The sequence below is a fragment of the Aquarana catesbeiana genome, linkage group LG02 (genome assembly GCF_042186555.1).
Source record: "Aquarana catesbeiana isolate 2022-GZ linkage group LG02, ASM4218655v1, whole genome shotgun sequence".
NCBI classification, from domain to species: Eukaryota; Metazoa; Chordata; class Amphibia; order Anura; family Ranidae; genus Aquarana; species Aquarana catesbeiana.
This window is the reverse complement of record NC_133325.1, coordinates 786,271,000-786,292,872: the sequence shown is the minus strand read 5'-3', so window position 1 is coordinate 786,292,872 and position 21,873 is coordinate 786,271,000. Positions and strand designations below refer to the sequence as shown.

Sequence of the window (21,873 nt, the reverse complement as noted above, 5' to 3'; positions counted from 1 at the left end):
AGTTAGTAAGGTTTTTTTGCTAGAAAATTACTTAGAACCCCCAAACATTATAGATTTTTTTTCGAACACCCTAGAGAATAAAATGGCGGTTGTTGCAATACTTTCTGTCACACCGTATTTGCGCAGCGGTCTTACAAGCGCACTTTTTTTTGGAAAAAAATACACTTTTTTGAATAAAAAAAAAAAGACAACAGTAAAGTTAGCCCAATTGTTTTTATTTTGTGAAAGATAATGTTACGCCGAGTAAAGTGATACCCAAAATTGCACCCGCTCCTGGAATGGCGACATACTTTTACCCTTAAAAATCTCAATAGGCGACGTTTAAAAATTCTACAGGTTGCATGTTTTGAGTTACAGAGGAGGTCTAGGGAGAATTATTGTTCTCGCTCTACCGATCGCGGCGATACCTCACATGTGTGGTTTGAACACCGTTTTCATATGCGGGCGCCACTCACGTATGCGTTCGCTTCTGCACAGGAGCTCGGCGGGACGGGGCGCGTTTCTTATTTATTTTACCTTTTATTTTTACACTGTTCTTTAAAAAAAAAAAAAAAAATCGTGTCACTTTTATTCCTATTACAAGAAATGTAAACATCCCTTGTAATAGAAAAAAAGCATGACAGGTCCTCTTAAATATGAGATCTGGGGTCAAAAAGTCCTCACATCTCATATTTACACTAAAATGCAATAAAAAATAAAAATGTCATTTAAAAAAACTTTAAAAAGAAATGGCCCTTTAAGAGCTATTGTTTACATAGGCATCTCCCCGTTCTGCCGCTCCGTGACACGATCGCCGAGAGACCGGCAGACATCGAGTCAGCGGGTCCCCCAGGCACAGTCGCGCTGTACGACCATTAATTAAAGGGGACATACAGGTACGTCCATTTGCCCACCGCTGCCATTGTGCCGATGTATATCTGCGCAGCAGTCGGCAAGTGGTTAATTGAAAGCACGTATCAAAAAAGTTTAAAATGACTTGAAATTTTATTAACATGGAAAAGCTTATATGGAAGTTTAGTACTTGGGGAATCCTCATCTTTAACTGACAATTAAGAGCGCAAGTTCAACTTCAATCCATATACATGAATGTGCGGTACAGAAGGGAAGATCACCTTTTGTTCAGCAGTTTCTGGGCTCCCGATGGCCACCTCAGCACCGCTCTCATTGTTTTGTTTGTGGCCCCCCACGGAGGAGGCCGCTTCCAGCAGAGCCGCCATCTTCCTCTTGGTCTCCTCTTTTTGAGCCTCCAGCTCTCTCCTCTCCTTCTCTGCTCGGCACCAGAGCTGCCACTCTATCAGGCAGTGACGCAGGAGGCGTCTGTGGTAGCTCTCTACTGCCACCTTCTGTTTCCTGGAAGGAAGACAAGGGAGATGAAAAACATGAAAAAAAAAAAAAGACTGGAGGTCAGACGTATTCGCGGGTCTTTAGGAACAAAATGGGATTTAAAGGGAACCTGTGGCCCAGACTATGCATGCTAAAGTATTCACATATTCTGAAGAAGCAGTAAAACTGCTTTAACCGCTTCAATACCTGGGACTTTTTACCCCCTTCCTGCCCAGGCCAATTTTTCAGCTTTCAGCGCTGTTACACTTTGAATGACAATTGCACAGTCATGCTACACTGTACCAATATGACATTTTTTAAATAATTTTTTTCACACAAATAGAGCTTTCTTTTAGTGGTATTTAATAACCACTGGGACTATTTTTTTATTTAAAAAATGTGTTTTATTTATTTTTCGCTAAAAAAAAAAAAAAAAAAAAAAAGACTGGAAATATTGAAAAAACAAAACAAAAATAAAAATGTTTTTTCTTAGTTTTTGTCAGAAGATTTTGTAAATGAGTAATTTTTCTCCTTCACTGAGGTGCACTGATGAGGTGGCACGAATATGCAGCACTGATGGGCACTGTAAGGCCTCATGCACACGGACGTTTTTACAGCCGCCTTTTTTGAGCGTTTTTTGCAGCTTAAAAACGCCTGTCTATGTTAGTCTATGGCTTCATGCCCACCTAGGAGTTTTTGAGCTGCAAATGGCATAGGTGTTTTTAAGCTGTAAAAAAAAAAAAAACGCAAAACTAGTGGGTCCTGAGAGACGTTTTTCAGCTGTAAAAACGCTCTAATGCTGATAAACGTCGATGAGCGCTCACCAACGTTTTTGATCCATTGAAAAAAAAAAAAAAAAAAACGCTAATAAAACGCTAAAAAACGATATTGCAAAAATGTTGAAAAAAGCTGAAAAAAGTAAAAAAAAACCTCACTGCAAAGCTACTGGCGTTTTCATTAAGTTATTTTAACGTCCAGTGTGCTTGAGGCCTAAGGCTGCACTGATGGTAAGTATAGGTGGCACTGATAAGTGGCACTAATATGCAGCACTGATAGGCACTGATGAGCACTGAAAGGCAGCACTGACTTGCATCACTGATGGGCACAGATTGGCTTCACTGATGGGCACTGATATGCAGCACTGATGGGCACTGATGAGCACTAATAGGTGGAACTGAAAGGCAGCACTGACTTGTATCACTGATGGGCACAGATCGGCGGCACTGATGGGCACTGATTATCTGTACAGTCTCCCCTGTGAGGAAATGCGGCTGATCAGCTCTCCTCTCCTCACACACAGCTGATCACATGGGTAAAGGAGCCGAGATCCCTGCACCGCGTCCCAGTGACACAACGGGCGCACGAACGCCGTGCCGCATACCCCCTATGACCACCCAAGTGCTGTGAGACTGGGTTGACATCATATGAAGTCCTGAAGTAAGTATAACCGCTAATCCTTGGAGTATATTTAATGCACTAACACCATTAATATTTCGAACTTTACCGATTTTCTTTTTTTTTTCAGATTTTCAAATTTTTCGGAATTCGAAAATTCAGAATTCGAAAATTCAGAAATTCGAAAATTCAGAAATTCGAAAATTCAGAAATTCGAAATTGTGAAATCCGGAATTCGAAAATTCAGAAATCCGAATTTCCGGAAATCCGAATTTTATCATTTTCAAATTTCCGAATTTTGAATAAAAAAGCAAAAAAAAACTAACAATATTTTTTGTCAGTGCACATGTCTAACAGGCAGCAGCTTCAGTTGCCCATTGTTAAAATGGCTGCAGCCAGACTCAGTGGAGGGAGATTTCTGCAGCATATTTTGCAAGTGCAAAATCACAGTGTATATAAAATAATATGCAAAGTGGTTGGAGGGAAGCTTCAGAATGGCAAAAATGTTTTCATTACAAATTATGTGAGCAGACTGCAGTTCCTCTCTAAGTCTGTTTCCACCCACCTGTCTATAGACATGTGTGGACCATCAGGTCTGCATGACACACTGACAGGTGGACCTGATCGGAAACGCCCGCCATGTTCCCTTTAAATCACACTTGTTCCTCCCCGAAGAATTATGCCCCGTACACACGGTTGGATTTTCCGATGGAAAATGTCCGATCGGAACATGTTGTCGGAAATTCCGGCCGTGTGTGGGCTCCATCGGACATTTTCCATCGGATTTTCCGACACACAAAGTTTGAGAGCAGGAGATAAAATTTTCCGACAACAAAATCCGTTGTCGGAAATTCCGATCGTGTGTACACAAATCCGACGGACAAAGTGCCACGCATGCTCAGAATAAATAAAGAGATGAAAGCTATTGGCCACTGCCCCGTTTATAGTCCCGACGTACGTGTTTTACGTCACCACGTTCAGAACGATCGGATTTTCCGACAACTTTGTGTGACCGTGTGTATGCAAGACAAGTTTGAGACAACATCCGTCGGAAAAAATCCTAGGATTTTGTTGTCGGAATGTCCGAACAAAGTCCGACCGTGTGTACAGGGCATTAGTCACCTACCTGTTTTGATCCCGGAGCTCGCTCTCCATTTTTTGGGCCTCTTGTTCCAGCTTCTGTGACCACACCTGTTGCTTCCATGCACGGAATGTCCTCAGCTGAAGCTTCCAGTCTGCCAGTGCCCGGGCTTTGCCCATCTTCACCCGCCGCTCCAGGACCAGCTTATACCAGGCAGAGAAATACTTCTGTAGGCACTGGAGAAAAAGAGGAGGAGCGGTATGAGATCGGGGAGCCTGATTGGATCAGTACCCTAATGCTGACATCTTAGTCCAGGGGTCTCAGAGCTTTCTAAACAAAAGGGCCCAGTTTACTGTCTTAGGAATTCGGGAGGGCCAGGCTGTGTCCAGAGGAAGAAGAAAATGCCCCAGGGTCAGTGGGAGGAAAACAAAAATACATAGCACCCGTGGTCAGTAGGGGGAGAAATAGTGCTTCATCATTGATATCAATGGAGGGAATAGTGCCCCATTGTTAGTGTCAGTGGGAAAAATAGTGCCCCATCATTGGTGTCAGTCAGAAGAATACCTCCTCATTGTTTTAGTAAGTGGGAGGGAGAGTGCCTCACTGTTGCTGTGAGTGGGAGAAGCGCTGCTCCATCATTAATATCAGCAGGAGGAATAGTGTCCCATTATTGAAGTCAGTGGGAGGAATAGTGCCTCATCATTGGTGTCAGTGAGAGGAATAGTGTCTCATCATTGGAATCAGTGGGAGGAATAGTGCCCCATCATTGGTGTCAGTGGGAGGAATAGTGCCCCATCATTGGTGTCAGTGGGGGGGAATAGTGCTCCATCATTGGTATCAGTGGGAGGAATAGTGCCCCATCATTGGTGTCAGTGGGAGAAATAGTGCCCCATCATTGGTATCAGTGGGAGGAATAGTGCCCCATCACTGGTGTCAGTGGGAGGAATAGTGCCCCATCATTGGTATCAGTGGGAGGAATAGTGCCCCATCATTGGTATCAGTGGGAGGAATAGTGCCCCATCATTGTTGTCAGTGGGAGGAAAAGTGCCTCATCAATGGTGTCAGTGGGAGAAATAGTGCCCCATCATTGGTGTCAGTGGGAGGAATAGTGCCCCATCATTGGTGTCAGTGGGTGGAATAGTGCCTCATCACTGGTATCAGTGGGAGGAATAGTGCCCCATCATTGGTGTCAGTGGGAGGAATAGTGCCCCATCATTGGTGTCAGTGGGTGGAATAGTGCCCCATCATTGGTGTCAGTGGGAGGAATAGTGCCCCATCATTGGTGTCAGTGGGAGGAATAGTGCCCCATCATTGGTGTCAGTGGGTGGAATAGTGCCTCATCATTGGAATCAGTTGGAGGAATAGTGCCCCATCATTGGTGTCAGTGGGTGGAATAGTGCCTCATCATTGGAATCAGTTGGAGGAATAGTGCCTCATCATTGGAATCAGTGGGAGGAATAGTGTCCCATTATTGGAGTCAGTGGGAGGAATAGTGCCCCATCATTGCTATCAGTAGGAAGAATAGTGCCCCATCATTGGTATCAGTGGGAGCAATAGTGCCCCATCATTGGTATAAGTAGGGGGAATAGTGCCCCATTATTGGTATAAGTAGGGGGAATAGTGCCCCATTATTGGTATAAGTAGGGTGAATAGTGCCCCATCATTGGTGTCACTGGGAGGAATTAGCTATGGAGGGAATAGTGACATGTATAAATGGGAGGAATAGTGTCCCAAGTGCCAAATAAAAGCAAGCATAGAGCTGCATCTGGCCCACGGGCCGCAGTTTGGAGAACACTTCTCTAGCCCATCCTTCCTCAACCTGTCATAGAGGAACCCTCTAAACAATTATAGGGTCTCTGGGAACCCCTTCCTAAAACAATGATGCCCACAGCTCAGTACCTTGTATGAAGTTCTAAAAAAAAAGAGAATAAAGAATGTGGTGTACCTGCTGTGACATGCAGGGCCAGATTAGACAGGAGACAATTATCCCACCCGGTATGTGTTTGGAGCAGTGCTGGGGCGAGCCTATGAGGAGGAGAGAGAGCACAGCCTGCACCTCCTCCCGGCTCTCTCCTCCTCTCCTTGCTGCTTCCAGCACTGGGCTGACAGAAGTAGTGTTGCCTCTGTCACTACTTCTGTCAGCCTTAGTAAGAACTTGCGGCGCCCCCATCCCTACAATACATGCTGCGCCCGGGGCGGGCCGGCCCTTCTGCCCCTCCCATAGTCCCGCCCCTGGTTTGGAGTGTGGGAGGAGACAGATACAAGCACTAAAAACTGACCCAAATCCCTCATAGTTATTCTTTAGGATTCCTCACCTTGCGATTGTCGGCATAAACCTGGCTGAGCAGCTCTTGGATCTTGGCCTGCCTCTCCCGGGTTCTTCTCTCGGTCTCCAGCTCTTGGACCCCTCGCTGTACATGGAGCGTCTCCTGCATCCTCTTATCCTCCTGCTGCCGTCTCTTCCACTCTCTGCACACAAACAGGGCAATACACGGGGAGATAGAGAGGAAAAATCTGAACTTTTCAGTCTCATCCACACTAGTGATAAACGATGAGCCATAAAACCTGATAATTAGATCTGATCTCCATCCTCTAGTTGTACCGGCTCCCCTCCTGGACTGAAAAAATGGCTTCCACTGATTTCACTGCACACTGCGAGATCCTCACAATGTGCATTAGAAGCTGCAGCAAGTCAGAGAGAGCTCCGCCTCATTTCCTGGCTGGAGGACATCCGGCATCATCTACCTGACTGTCCCTGGCCCCGCCCCCTTTCATTCATTGGATTTTACTTCTTCCAATCATAAAGGCTCAACATGACCCAGAGGGCGGCCTGGAGGAGGATGAACCCTGCCTGGGAACGCCCACAAAGGAACCTCCTTTCATAGGGTGACAACTCGCTTCCTTTTTTATCTCTTTATTCTATTTTATTCGAAATTTGAATTTCGGAAGATGGTTATATTCTTTCTATTTTATTCTACTCTATTATTTTTTCTATTCTATACTTTTATATTATTTTACTTCTTCCAATTTGAATTTATTCTATCTGAAATTTGAATTCCAGAAGATGGTTATGTTCTATATATTGTTGTTTTCTATTCTATTCTTTTATTTTCTGTTCTATTCTAGTCTATTATACTTGCATTTGAATTTATTTTATTCAAATTTGGTGAAATGGTTATATTCTTTCTATTCTATTGTTTTTTAAATTACGGTATATTCTTTTAAATTTATTTTATATTCTATTATTTCAAATTTATTTTATTTGAAATCTGAATTTCCGAAGAAGGTTCTATTCTATTATATTCTATTCTATTGTTTTTTTTCTATTCTATTCTCTTCAATTCTGTTTGTATTCAAGTGTATTCTATTTTAAATTCAAGTTTCAGAAGATGGGTATATTCTATTTACTTTTTTTTTTTTACTTCTACTCTATTCCTTTATTTTCTATTCTATTTTGTTCTCTTTTACTCTATTCATTTCTAGTCTATTCTTTTATTTTCTATTCTATTACTTTATTTTCTATTCTATTTTTTCTATTCCATTTCAAGTGTATTCTATTTGAAATCTGAATTTCCAAAGAAGGTTCTATTCTATTGTTTTTTTTTCTATTCTATTCTATTCTATTTGTATTCAATTTTATTCTATTTGAAATTCATATTTCCAAAGATAGGTGTATTCTATTCTATTTTTTTACTTCTATTCTATTCCTTTATTTTCTATTTTATTCTGTTCTTTTATTTTCTATTCTATTTTTTCTATTCTATTTCAAAATTTATTGTATATGAAATCTGAATTTCCGAAGGAGGTTCTATTCTATTGTTTTTTTCTATTCTATTCTTTTTGTATTCTAATTTATTCTATTTGAAATTCAAATTTCAGAAGATGAGTATATTCTATTATCTATTTTTTTTATTCTACTCCATTCCTTTATTTTCTTTTCTATTTTTGTTCTCTTTTACTCTATTCATTTCTATTCTATTTTTTCTATTCAATTTCAAACTTATTCTATTTGAAATCTGAATTTCCGAAGAAGGTTCTATTCTATTTTATTCTATTGTTTTTTTTCAAATCTATTCTATTTGTATACAAATTTATTCTATTTGAAATTTGAATTTCAGAAGATGGGTCTCTTCTATTCTTTTTTTATTCTACTCTATTCCTTTATTTTCTATTTTATTCTGTTCTTTTATTTTCTATTCTATTTTGTTCTCTTTTAATCTATTTATTTCTAGTCTATTCTTTCAAAGGAATTTTCTTTACCTTTATTTTCTATTCTATTTTTTCTATTCCATTTCAAATTTATTGTATTTGAAATCTAAATTTCCGAAGAAGGTTCTATTCTATTGTTTTTTTTTTTCTATTCTAGTCTCTTCTATTCTATTTGTATTCGAATTTATTCTATTTGAAATTCAAATTTCCAAAGATAGGTATATTCTATTCTATTTTTTTACTTCTACTCTATTCATTTATTTTCTATTCATTTTATTCTGTTCTTTTATCCTCTATTCTATTTTTGCTCTCTTTTACTCTATTCATTTCTAGTCTATTCTTTTATTTTCTATACTTTCTATTTTATTTCAAACTTATTCTATTTGAAATATGAATTTCCAAAGTAGGTTCTATTCTATTTTATTCTATTGTTTTTTATTATTCTATTCTATTTGCATTCAAATTTATTCTATTTGAAATTCGAATTTCAGAAGATGGGTATATTCTATTTTCTATTCTTTTTTTTTTATTCTACTCTATTCCTTTTTTTTTTTTTTTTAATTTCTATTCTATTTTTGTTCTCCTTTACTCTATTCATTTCTAGTCTATTCTTTTATTCTATTCCCTTATTTTCTATTGCTATTTTTTCTACTCTTTTTTTCTTTTGTATTCTGTTCTGTTTTACTCTACTACCGTCTATTCTTTTATTTTCTATGCTATAATATTCTTTTCTATTCTGTTCCTTTATTTTCTATTCTATTTTTTCTATTCTTTTATTTTCTTTTCTGTTCTGTTTTACTCTACTACAATCTATTCTTTTATTTTCTTTTCTGTTCTGTTTTACTCTACTACAATCTATTCTTTTATTTTCCACGCTATAATATTCTTTTCTATTCTGTTTCTTTATTTTCTATTCTATTTTATTCTCTTTGGAAAGTCTAATTCGATTCGAAAACTATTCAAATTCAAATTTCATCATTTTGTTTCGTTATATCGGATTTGTTTAAATTCGTTACTATCGTAATTCACAAATTCGGATACATTCGAATTTCCGAATAACTAAAAATTTGGCAGAATTTCCATTCGGAATGAAATGAACCGCACATGTCTAGGCCCTTTAGCTAGACAACATATTGCTCTATTTGCGGGTCCTTGGGGTCCCTATATGCGGGTCCTTGGGGTCCCTACTACCCCTCCGGCACTGTCCAGCAGGAGAAATGCAGCTTAATGATTGTATTTACCATTAAAAAAGTTACATCAAGGCCTAAAAAGCCCCGTTTATTACTCTGAGGGGAAAAAAAATAGATGAGCTTTATTAATATGCATAAAAATCCCATATTATTGAGCAAATATCCATAAAAACGCTCGAATTCATCCCAAAGGTGTTCTATGGGACATCGGGCCAATATTTGATGCACCATATTCTTTTTAGATGGTTTTATTTCACCCACTCCCAAGGTACCCCACCATGTTGCTCTTCAAGCGATTCTTTACTATGGACGATTGTCCGAAAGCTCAATGTGCCATCTCCAAGTTGCTATGATTGTTTTTATGAATATTTGGTAGACATGTGCGATTAGTTTCGTACGAATCGAAAATTCGTACATTCGGGAGGATCCGAAATACGATTTGCTACGCTTCCGAATTTTGTACGAAATACGAAATTTCGTTTACGAATTTCGGATCCGAATTCCTAACGCACATTCGTGATCGTTACGAAAAGTTAACGAACCTAAAAGTTAAATACCCAGGAAGTCAGCACAGCACAGGGATGGTGGGAGCCCCTCATAATGAGCACAGCACAGGGATGGTGGGAGCCCCTCATAATGAGCACAGCACAGGGATGGTGGGAGCCCCTCATAATGAGAACAGCACAGGGATGGTGGGAGCCCCTCATAATGAGAACAGCACAGGGATGGTGGGAGCCCCTCATAATGAGAACAGCACAGGGATGGTGGGAGCCCCTCATAATGAGCACAGCACAGGGATGGTGGGAGCCCCTCATAATGAGCACAGCACAGGGATGGGGGGAGCTCCTCATAATGAGCACAGGGATGGTGGGAGCCCCTCATAATGAACACAGCACAGGGATGGGAGGAGCCCCTCATAATGAGCACAGCACAGGGATGGTGGGAGCCCCTCATAATGAGCACAGCACAGGGATGGAGGGAGCCCCTCATAATGAGCACAGCACAGGGATGGTGGGAGCCCCTTATAATGAGCACAGCACAGGGATGGTGGGAGCCCCTCATAATGAGCACAGCACAGGGATGGTGGGAGCCCCTCATAATGAGCACAGGGATGGTGGGAGCCCCTCATAATGAGCACAGCACAGGGATGGTGGGAGCCCCTCATAATGAGCACAGCACAGGGATGGTGGGAGCCCCTCATAATGAGCACAGCACAGGGATGGTGGGAGCCCCTCATAATGAGAACAGCACAGGGATGGTGGGAGCCCCTCATAATGAGCACAGGGATGGTGGGAGCCCCTCATAATGAGAACAGTGATGGTGGGAGCCCCTCATAATGAGCACAAGGATGGTGGGAGCCCCTCATAATGAGCACAGCACAGGGATGGTGGGAGCCCCTCATAATGAGAACAGCACAGGGATGGTGGGAGCCCCTCATAATGAGAACAGCACAGGGATGGTGGGAGCCCCTCATAATGAGAACAGCACAGGGATGGTGGGAGCCCCTCATAATGAGCACAGGGATGGTGGGAGCCCCTCATAATGAGAACAGCACAGCGATGGTGGGAGCCCCTCATAATGAACACAGCACAGGGATGGTGGGAGCCCCTCATAATGAACACAGCACAGGGATGGTGGGAGCCCCTCATAATGAGCACAGCACAGGGATGGTGGGAGCCCCTCATAATGAGCACAGCACAGGGATGGTGGGAGCCCCTCATAATGAGAACAGCACAGGGATGGTGGGAGCCCCTCATAATGAGCACAGGGATGGTGGGAGCCCCTCATAATGAGAACAGTGATGGTGGGAGCCCCTCATAATGAGCACAAGGATGGTGGGAGCCCCTCATAATGAGCACAGCACAGGGATGGTGGGAGCCCCTCATAATGAGAACAGCACAGGGATGGTGGGAGCCCCTCATAATGAGAACAGCACAGGGATGGTGGGAGCCCCTCATAATGAGAACAGCACAGGGATGGTGGGAGCCCCTCATAATGAGCACAGGGATGGTGGGAGCCCCTCATAATGAGAACAGCACAGCGATGGTGGGAGCCCCTCATAATGAACACAGCACAGGGATGGTGGGAGCCCCTCATAATGAACACAGCACAGGGATGGTGGGAGCCCCTCATAATGAGAACAGCACAGCGATGGTGGGAGCCCCTCATAATGAACACAGCACAGGGATGGTGGGAGCCCCTCATAATGAGAACAGCACAGCGATGGTGGGAGCCCCTCATAATGAACACAGCACAGGGATGGTGGGAGCCCCTCATAATAAGCACAGCACAGGGATGGTGGGAGCCCCTCATAATGAGCACAGCACAGGGATGGTGGGAGCCCCTCATAATGAGAACAGTGATGGTGGGAGCCCCTCATAATGAGAACAGTGATGGTGGGAGCCCCTCATAATGAACACAGCACAGGGATGGTGGGAGCCCCTCATAATGAGCACAGCACAGGGATGGTGGGAGCCCCTCATAATGAGCACAGCACAGGGATGGTGGGAGCCCCTCATAATGAGCACAGCACAGGGATGGTGGGAGCCCCTCATAATGAGAACAGCACAGGGATGGTGGGAGCCCCTCATAATGAGAACAGTGATGGTGGGAGCCCCTCATAATGAACACAGCACAGGGATGGTGGGAGCCCCTCATAATGAGCACAGCACAGCGATGGTGGGAGCCCCTCATAATGAGAACAGCACAGGGATGGTGGGAGCCCCTCATAATGAGCACAGCACAGGGATGGTGGGAGCCCCTCATAATGAGAACAGCACAGGGATGGTGGGAGCCCCTCATAACGATAAATTCATCATAACGAACATTCGTAATTGTTCCGAAAAGTAATGAACCTAACGAAAATTCGTATTTCGTACGAAAGTTCGGACACGAATTACGAAATGCGAATTAATTCGAATACGGAAGGAAACGGAACAAAACGAAACAAATTTATTGATGGCGCACTTGTCTAATATTTGGTCAATAATATGTGATTGTTATGCTTATTTACTATGCATGTACTCGTATTGCTATGTCATGTTTTTTTTTTAATGAATAAAACATGTTGTGTTACATTGACTCATCTTGTAGCCATGCCAGATCTTTTTCTTGTACGTGTTACTTAACTGCAGGAAACAAAAAACAAAAAAAAAAAAAAACAAACAAGGTCTCCTGTCCTGCCAGACAGGGCTGTGCTGTGTAGCAGAGCTGTTTAACCATAGGACTGGATGGACAAAAATATAAATCTTTTGGCAGGCAAAACAGTTCCCATATACACTATGTTACCAAAAGTATTGGGACGCCTGCCTTTACACGCACATGAACTTTAATGGCATCCCAGTCTTAGTCCGTAGGGTTCAATATTGAGTTGGCTCCACCCTTTGCAGCTATAACAGCTTCAACTCTTCTGGGAAGGCCGTCCACAAGGATTAGGAGTGTGTCTATGGGAATGTTTGACCATTCTTCCAGAAGAGCATGTGTGAGGTCAGGCACTGATGTTGGAGGAGAAGGCCTAGCTCTAATTCATCCCAAAGGTGTTCTGTTGGGTTGAGATCAGGACTCTGTGCAGGCCAGTCAAGTTCCTCCACCCCAAACTCGCTCATCCATGTCTTAGTTCCAGTGAAAGGAACGCTTATGCCGCGTACACACGATCGGACATTCCGACAACAAAATCCATGTTTTTTTTTCCAACGGATGTTGGCTCAAACTTGTCTTGCATACACACGGTCACACAAATATTGTCGGAAATTCCGAACGTCAAGAACGTGGTGAGAAAAATGAAGTTCGATAGCCAGTGCGGCTCTTCTGCTCGATTCCAAGCATGCGTGGAATTTCGTGCGTCAGAATTGTGTACACACGATCGGAATCAAATCCAGATCTCAAATTTTGTTTGTCAGAAATTCCGCCGGAAAATGTCCAATGGAGCCTACACACGGTTACAATTTCCGACAACAAGCTCCCATCGAAAATTTGTTGTCGGAAATTCCGTGTGTACGCGACATTAAAGCGCCAGCATACCAAGACATTTTGGACATTTTCATGCCCCCCAACTTTGTGGGAACAGTTTGGGGATGGCCCCTTCCTGTTCCAACATGACTGCGCACCAGTGCACAAAGCAAGGTCCATAAAGACTTGGATGAGCGAGTTTGGGGTGGAGGAACTTGACTGGCCTGCACAGAGTCCTGACCACCAGATAGAACACCTTTGGGATGAATTAGAGCAGAGACTGCGAGCCAGGCCTTCTCGTCCAACATCGGTGCCTGACCTCACAAATGCTCTTCTGGAAGAATGGTCAAAGCTGTTATAGCTGCAAAGGGTGGGCCAACTCAGTATTTAACCCTACGTGCCAAGACTGGGATACCATTAAATTTCATGTGCGTGTAAAGGCAGGTGTCCCAATACTTTTGGTAATATAGTGCATGTATTTCATATGTGAATGTGTCAGTTTGCCCGGAGTTCAGCTTTCAGAGCAGAGATACCTGACTCCTGACTGGTACACTTTAAAATGTCATTATGTTGGCAAGAATCTCTCTTACAGTTTCCTGGCCTCCTCCATGACTCTTCTACGTTCGTTCATCTCTTTGCGCAGTTTCACCACCTCTCTCTGGATCTCCTCCTCCTCCTTCTTGGCCTTCAAGGTTTTCTTTTTGCCTTCCTCCTGGACCAGCAGTTGGGCCTGAGCCAGAGCCGCCTTCTTCATGGCCCTCTCCTGCTTCTGCTTCTCCAGCTCCTTCTGCCTCTGAGCCCGGTTCTCCTTCACCTGCACAGATCATGTGACATCCCAAACAGCATGTCAGTACAAAACGACAGGGACAGTCAGAGGTTTTACAAGACGGTCTTCCAGTGGAAGTATATAACAAGATTCTGTAGCACTGTTGCCTTAAAGTGGTTGTTAAGCCGCTCTAACCTGTATACACCATCAGCACTGCCTCCTATTGTAGTATCCCCCTCTGTGTGTGATTTATAAATATAAATGCTGTAAATACCTCATTTCACTGCCGAGATTGCGATCACATGACCGGCCAGCTTCTCCTTTCCTCCTCTGAGAGATGCAGTGGGCAGGGCTGAGATTCCTCTGCTGATGTCAGTTTGGAGGAGAGAAGGAGAGAGCTGGCTGGTCATGTGATCGCAATCTTGGTTGTGAAATTAGGTATTTACCGCATTTATATTTATAAATCACTCACAGAGGGGGAATAGGAGGCAGTGCTGATGGTGTATACAGGTTAGTGTTATGAGAGCAGGAGGAGGGGGGGAGGGGTGACTCACACACAGACAGAGAGGGGAGGAGGACACAGGAGAAGAGAGGAGAGCAGATAGCAGGCTGCTGATGACAGAGGCACCTAAACTGACCACGGTGTCTGGTCTCAGCAGCCATGATACACTGTGGTCAGTTTACAGAGGGGAGGGGAGAAACTGGCAGGATCAGCCAGGTTTTTTTTAGGTGTTACAGGGGGCCAAATGACACAGGACAAGCACCGTGTCATATAACATGCTTTAAAAAGGAGCAGGATCCATTTTTTTTTTTTTGGGCGGGTTAACAAACGCTTTAAATTCTGCACACACCAGGGGAAGCTTCTTAGCTGAATTCCCTCCTTTGACTCTAAGTATGAAGTTATTATTGCAGTAATCCCAAAGCCTGATAAGGATCCCTCCAAACCTGATTTGTACTGACCAAGCCCTTTTTTTTGGCTGAACTTGTCTTAAGCCCTGTTCACAGCAGTGCGACTTGTCATGCGACTTGACAGTCCAAAATCGCAACCCCATTTGCGGCAAAGGAACCGTTTAAATTTAAAAAAAGGTTTCTGCACCATTTCTGTGCAATTTCAGTGTGGCTTGTATGGACAATCTGTTAAAATGAAAATCACACAGATGTCAACAAGCTGCACATGAAATCGCACGGATAGTCGGCTTTGAAGTCCTGCTGAAGTAGCTGCACTGGTGTGAATCAGGGTTAGGGGTGTACAGGAGTACATTTAGGCTACTTTCACACTGGGGGGGGGGTCGATGGTAAAGCGCTGCTATGTTTGTCGTTTTTGCGGCCCTTTTAAACCCCACTAACGGCCGAAAAAGGGTTAAATGCGCCCGCAAAGCACCCGCTTTGCCGGCACTTCGGCGGCACCGCCCAGTGATTTCAATGGGCAGGGGCAATGTAGGAGCAGTGTATACACAGCTCCCTACAGCGCCTCAAAGATGCGGCTTGCTGGACTTTCTAGCGTCCTGCCAGCGCACCGCTCTGGCAGGCTCTAAACAGGCGCTATTTTTAGCGCTATAGCGCCTGTAAAGCGCCTCAGTGTGAAAGAAGCCTTTCTATTCTACTCCTGTGCCCATAGGCAGCTAATAGTGGGCTATAAACTAGACATGTGCAATTCGTTTACTTCCGAATTCGTTTAACGAATTTTAACAAAATTCGTTAATTTCCGAACTTTGACAAAATTTGTTAATTTCCGAATTTTAACAAATTCATTAATTTCCAAATTTCGAATTTTCAAAAGTTCTAAATTTCGGAAATTGGAAAATTCTAAATTTCAGAAATTCTAAATTTGGGAAATTCGGACATTTGGGAAATTTGAAATTAGGAAATTCGAAAATCCAAAAATAAGAATGAAAATCTGAAAATTCGAAAACCCGAAAATCTGAAATAACAACTAATAATAAATTATAGGTATTGGAATTTCCTTTCAAATTTGGCTGTCAGTGAACATAAAGAGTACGAATTTATCCGAAGTTACGAATTATCTGAAATAACGAATGCCGCATCTAAACGAATGGAACGTAACAATCTAATAATAATAAATAACAATAATGAAACCTTTTTATTATTATTATTAATTTGTTCCATTCCATTTGTTTAGATGCAGCATTCATTTTTTCGGATAATTCGTAGCTTCAGAAAAAATTGTATTCGTTGCGTTCACTAACAGCCAAATTTGAAAGGGAATTCCAATACCTATAATTTCATAGTTAGCTATTATTTCAAATTTTACTGATTTTCTCTTTCTTTTTTTCAGATTTTCGAATTTCTCAATTTCCAAATTTTCGAATTCCGAAAATTCGGCATTCAAAAATTCAGAAATTTGAAAATTCGGAATTCAAAAATTGGAAAATTCAGAATTCGAAAACTTGGAAATCCGAATTTTCAGATTTCTGAATTTCCGAAAAAAGCAAAAAAACCGAATGAAACAAAAAACGAAAATAAACACATTTTTTTTGTCAGTGCACATGTCTACTATAAACTTGCTATCAGCTGACAGGGCAGAACCAGGCTTGGGAAGGATCCTGACAGTTTTGTTAGCATCCACCTGGCTGCCTGATTGACAGCTGGCTCCACCTTTCAGCACAAGGTCTACCCTCTCCCCAGCCTGGCGCTCCAGTGAGCACTAGAGTAGAGAAGCAGAGAGCGGTGACTGACAGTCGCTGTTCTCTGCTGCAAACAGACCAACAACGTGATCAGTGGTCATGTGATCAGTTAGCTCTCGGTCTTGGAGCTGGCACAGAGATGCTGCAGCGTCACACCAATACTGCAGCATGAATTTAGCACGTAGGTTTGTTTTTTTTAGTAATCCCAAACTTCTCATTTACAGTGAGGGAAAAAAAAAGTATTTGATCCCCCTGCTGATTTTTGTACGTTTGCCCACTGACAAAGAAACAATGAGTCTATAATTTTAATGGTCGATTTATTTTAACAGTGAAAGACAACAAAACGCAACAAAATGCATTTAAAAAAAAGTTATAAATTGATTTGCATTTTAATGAGTGAAATAAGTATTTGATCCTCTATTTATCAGCAAGATTTCTGGCTCCCAGGTGTCTTCTATACAGGTAATGAGCTGAGATTAGGAGCACTCTCTTAAAGGGAGTGCTCCTAATCTCAGTTTGTTACCTATATAAAAAGACCCCTGTCCACAGAAGCAATCAATCAATCAGATTCCAATCTCTCCACCATGGCCAAGACCATAGAGCTGTCCAAGGATGTCAGGGACAAGATTGTAGATCTACACAAGGCTGGAATGGGCTACAAGACCATCGCCAAGCAGCTTGGTGAGAGGGTGACAACTGTTGGTGCGATTATTCACAAATGGAAGAAACACAAAATTACTGTCAATCTCCCTCAGTTTGGGGCTCCATGCAAGATCTCACTTGGTGGAGTTTCGATGATCATGAGAATGGTGAGGAATCAGCCCAGAACTACACGGGAGAATCTTGTCAATGATCTCAAGGCAGCTGGGACCATAGTCACCAAGAAAACAATTGGTAACACACTACGCCATGAAGGACTGAAATCCTGCAGCACCCGCAAGTTCCCCCCACTCAAGAAAGCCCATGTACAGGCCTGTCTGAAGTTTGCTAATGAACATCTGAATGATTCAGAGGAGAACTGGGTGAAAGTGTTGTGGTCAGATGAGACCAAAATCAAGCTCTTTGGCATCAACTCAACTCGCCGTGTTTGGAGGAGGAGGAATGCTGCTTATGACCCCAAGAACACCATCCCCACCGTCACACATGGAGGTGGAAACATTATCTTTTGGGGGTGTTTTTCTACTAAGTGGACAGGACAACTTCAGTGCATCAAAGGGAAGATGGACCAAGGGGCCATGTACCATCAAATCTTGGGTGAGAACCTCCTTCCCTCAGCCAGGGCATTGAAAATAGGTCGAGGATGGGAATTCCAGCATGACAATGACCCAAAACACACGGGCAAGGCAACAAAGGAGTGGCTCAAGAAGAAGCACATTAAGGTCCTGGAGTGGCCTAGCCAGTCTCCAAACCTTAATCCCATAGAAAATATGTAGAGGGAGATGAAGGTTCGAGTTACCAAACGTCAGCCTGGAAACCTTAATGACTTGGAGAGGATCTGCAAAGAGGACAAAATCTCTCCTGAGATGTGTGCAAACCTGGTGGCCAACTACAAGAAACGTCTGAGCTCCGTGATTGCCAATGAAGGTTTTGCTAAGTCTTGTTTTGCGAAGGGGGCAAATACTTATTTCACTCATTAAAATCCAAATCAATTTATACGTTTTTTGAAATGGGTTTTTCTGGATATTTTTGTTGTTATTTTGTCTCTCACTGTTTAACCACTTCCCTACCCGCCTATAGTCAAATGATGTCCACAGATGGGATCTCCCATCCTGGGTGGACATCATATGACGGCCTTGGGTTCCCGGCCGCCTACGGGGCGCGCGCGCCCGCCGCGTTGCTCGGGACCCGGTGCGTGTGCCCGGCGGCCGCGATGCCCGCCGGGCACCCGCAATTGCCCGTTAACTGGGCCGGACCGTGGATCTGTGTGTGTAAACACACAGATCCACGTCCTGTCAGCTCAGAGGAGAGCGATCTGTGTTCCCAGAACAGCGGAACACTGATCGGTCTCCTCCCCTTGTACGTCCCCGCCCCCTACAGTTAGAAGCATTCCCTAGGAAACACATTTAACCCCTCCCCGCCCCCTAGTGGTTAACCCCTTCACTGCCTGTCACATTTACACAGTAATCAATACAATTTTATAGCATTGATCGCTGTATAAATGTGAATGGTCCCAAAAATGTGTCAAAAGTGTCCGATGTGTCCGCCATAATGTCGCAGTCACGAAAAAAAATCGCGATTGCCGCTATTATTAGTAAAAAAAATAAATAAATAATTTTTTTTTAAAAATGCCATAAATCTATCCCGTATTTTGTAGACGCTATAACTTTTGCGCAAACCAATCAATATACGCTTATTGCAATTTTTTTTACCAAAAATATGTAGAAGAATACGTATCGGCCGAAACTGAGGAAAAAATTTGTTTTTTGTTTTTTTAAATTGGGATATTTATTATAGCAAAAAGTAAAAAATATTGTGTTTTTTTCAAAATTGTCGCTCTACTTTTGTTTATAGCGCAAAAAATAAAAACCGCAGAGGTGATCAAATACCACCAAAAGAAATCTCTATTTGTGGGGAAAAAAGGACGTCAATTTTGTTTGGGTACAACGTTGCACGACCGCGCAATTGTCGTTTAAAGTGCGACAGCACTGAAAACTAAAAATTGGTCTGGGAAGGAAGGGGGTGAAAAGGCCCGGTATTGAACTGGTTAAATAAACCGACAATTAAAATTATAGACCGATCATTTCTTTGTCAGTGGGCAAACATACAAAATCAAAAACTTTTTTCCCCTCACTGTAACTATTTACAGTGCCTTGAAAAAGTATTCATATCTCTTGAAATCTTCCACATTTTGTCATGTTACAACCAAAAACATAAATGTATTTTATTGGGATTTTATGCGATAGACCAACACAAAGTGGCACATAATTGTGAAGTGGAAGGAAGATGAAAAATTGTTTTCTACATTTTTTACAATGAAATATGTGAAGAGTGTGTTGTACATTTGTATGGCGCCCCCCGGAGTCAATACTTTGTAGAACCCCCTTTCACTGCAGTTACAGCTGCAAGTCTTTTTGGGTATGTCTCTACCAGCTAATTAGGTGACTTCTGAAGGCAATTGGTTCCACTAGATTTTAGTTAGGGGTATCGGAGTAAAGGGGGCTGAATACAAATGTACCCCACACTTTTCACATATTTATTTGCAAAAAGAAATTTGAAAACCATTTATCATTTTCCTTTCACTTCACAATTATGTGCCACTTTGTGTTGGTCTATCAGATAAAATCCCAATAAAATACATTTACGTTTTTGGTTGTAACATGACAAAATGTGGGAAATTACAAGGGGTATGAATACTTTTTCAAGGCACTGTATATACAATATCTCACAAAAGTGAGTACACCCTTCACATTTTTGTAAATATTTTCTTCTATCTTTTCATGTGACAACACTGAAGAAATGACACTTTGCTACAATGTAAAGTAGTGAGTGTACAGCTTGTATAACAGTGTAAATTTGCTGTCCCCTCAAAATAACTCAACACACAGCCATTAATGTCTAAACTGCTGGCTACAAAAGTGAGTACACCCCTAAGTGAAAATGTCCAAATTGGGCCCAATTAGGCATTTTCCCTCCCCGGTGTCATGTGACTCGTTAGTGTTACAAGGTCTCAGGTGTGAATGGGGATCAGGTGTATTAAATTTGGTGTTATCGCTCTCACTCTCTCATACTGGTCACTGGGGGTTCAACATGGCACCTCATGGCAAAGAACTCTCTGAGGATCTGAAAAAAAGAATTGTTGCTCTACATAAAGATGGCCTAGGCTATAAGAAGATTGCCAAGACCCTGAAACTGAGCTGCAGCATGGTGGCCAAGACCATACAGAGGTTTAACAGGACAGGTTCCACTCAGAATAGGCCTCGCCATGGTCCACCAAAGAAGTTGAGTGCACGTGCTCAGCGTCTTATCCAGAGGTTGTCTTTGGGAAATAGACGTATGAGTGCTCCCAGCATTGCTGCAGAGGTTGAAGGGGTGAGGGGTCAGCCTGTCAGTGCTCAGACCATACGCCGCACACTGCATCAAATTGGTCTGCATGGCTGTCATCCCAGAAGGAAGCCTCTTCTAAAGATGATGCACAAGAAAGTCCGCAGTTTGCTGAAGAAAAGCAGACTAAGGACATGGATTACTAGAACCATGTCCTGTGGTCTGATGAGACCAAGATAAACTTATTTGGTTCAGATGGTGACAAGCGTGCGTGGCGACAACCAGATGAGGAGCACAAAGACAAGTGTGTCTTGTCTACAGTCAAGCATGGTGGTGGGAGTGTCATGGTCTGGGGCTGCCGGCACTGGGGAGCTACAGTTCATTGAGGGAACCATGAATGCCAACATGTACTGTGACATACTGAAGCAGAGCATGATCCCCTCTCTTCAGAGACTGGGCCTCAGGGCAGTATTCCAACATAACGACCCCAAACACACCTCCAAGACGACCACTGCCTTGCTAAAGAAGCTGAGGGTAAAGGTGATGGACTGGCCAAGCATGTCTCCAGAACTAAACCCCATTGATCATCTGTGGGACATCCTCAAACGGAAGGTGGAGGAGCAAAAGATTTATAACATCCACCAGCTCTGTGATGTCATCATGGAGGAGTGGAAGAGGACTCCAGTGACAACCTGTGAAGCTCTGGTGACCTCCATGCCCAAGAGGGTTAATGCAGTGCTGGAAAATAATGGTGGCCACACAAAATATTGACACTTTGGGCCCAATTTGGACATTTTCACTTAGGGGTGTACTGACTTTTGTTGCCAGCGGTTTAGACATTAGAAATCCGTTGTCGGAATTTCCGATCGTGTGTACACAAATTCGACGGACAAAGTGCCACGCATGCTCAGAATAAATAAAGAGATGAAAGCTATTGGCTACTGCCCCGTTTACAGTCCCGACGTACGTGTTTTACGTCACTGCGTTCAGAATGATCGGATTTTCCGACAACTTTGTGTGACCGTGTGTATGCAAGACAAGTTTGAGCCAACATCCGTCGGGAAAAATCCTAGGATTTTGTTGTCGGAATGTCCGATCAATGTCCGACCGTGTGTACAGGGCATAACAGATAAACTGCAATCAACGTATTGAGGGTGTTCCTTAATACAACACTATCCATAAAACAAACCATCCTATTGAACACTTGGAGCAGACCAATACTCTCTCAGGGGTGCCAAACTTAATGTTATCACAGGCTGCATCAGCATTAAGGTTGCCCTCAAAGGGCCAGACTATATACCTGACTATATACTATATACTACGTACCTGACTATA

At 42.8% G+C, this 21,873-nt stretch overlaps 1 protein-coding gene across 1 annotated transcript in view; it reads right to left on the bottom strand.

Annotated features, from left to right (window-relative positions):
• Positions 1-21,873, bottom strand: part of CCDC191 (coiled-coil domain containing 191) — a 74,062-nt gene that overhangs the window by 32,085 nt on the left and 20,104 nt on the right. The window contains exons 6-9 of the mRNA XM_073617401.1: positions 13,737-13,960; positions 6,115-6,268; positions 3,845-4,035; positions 1,113-1,350 (exon numbers count right to left, since the gene is read on the bottom strand). Coding sequence (XP_073473502.1) covers positions 1,113-1,350; positions 3,845-4,035; positions 6,115-6,268; positions 13,737-13,960 — 807 coding nt within the window. The remainder of the gene's footprint in view (positions 1-1,112; positions 1,351-3,844; positions 4,036-6,114; positions 6,269-13,736; positions 13,961-21,873) is intronic.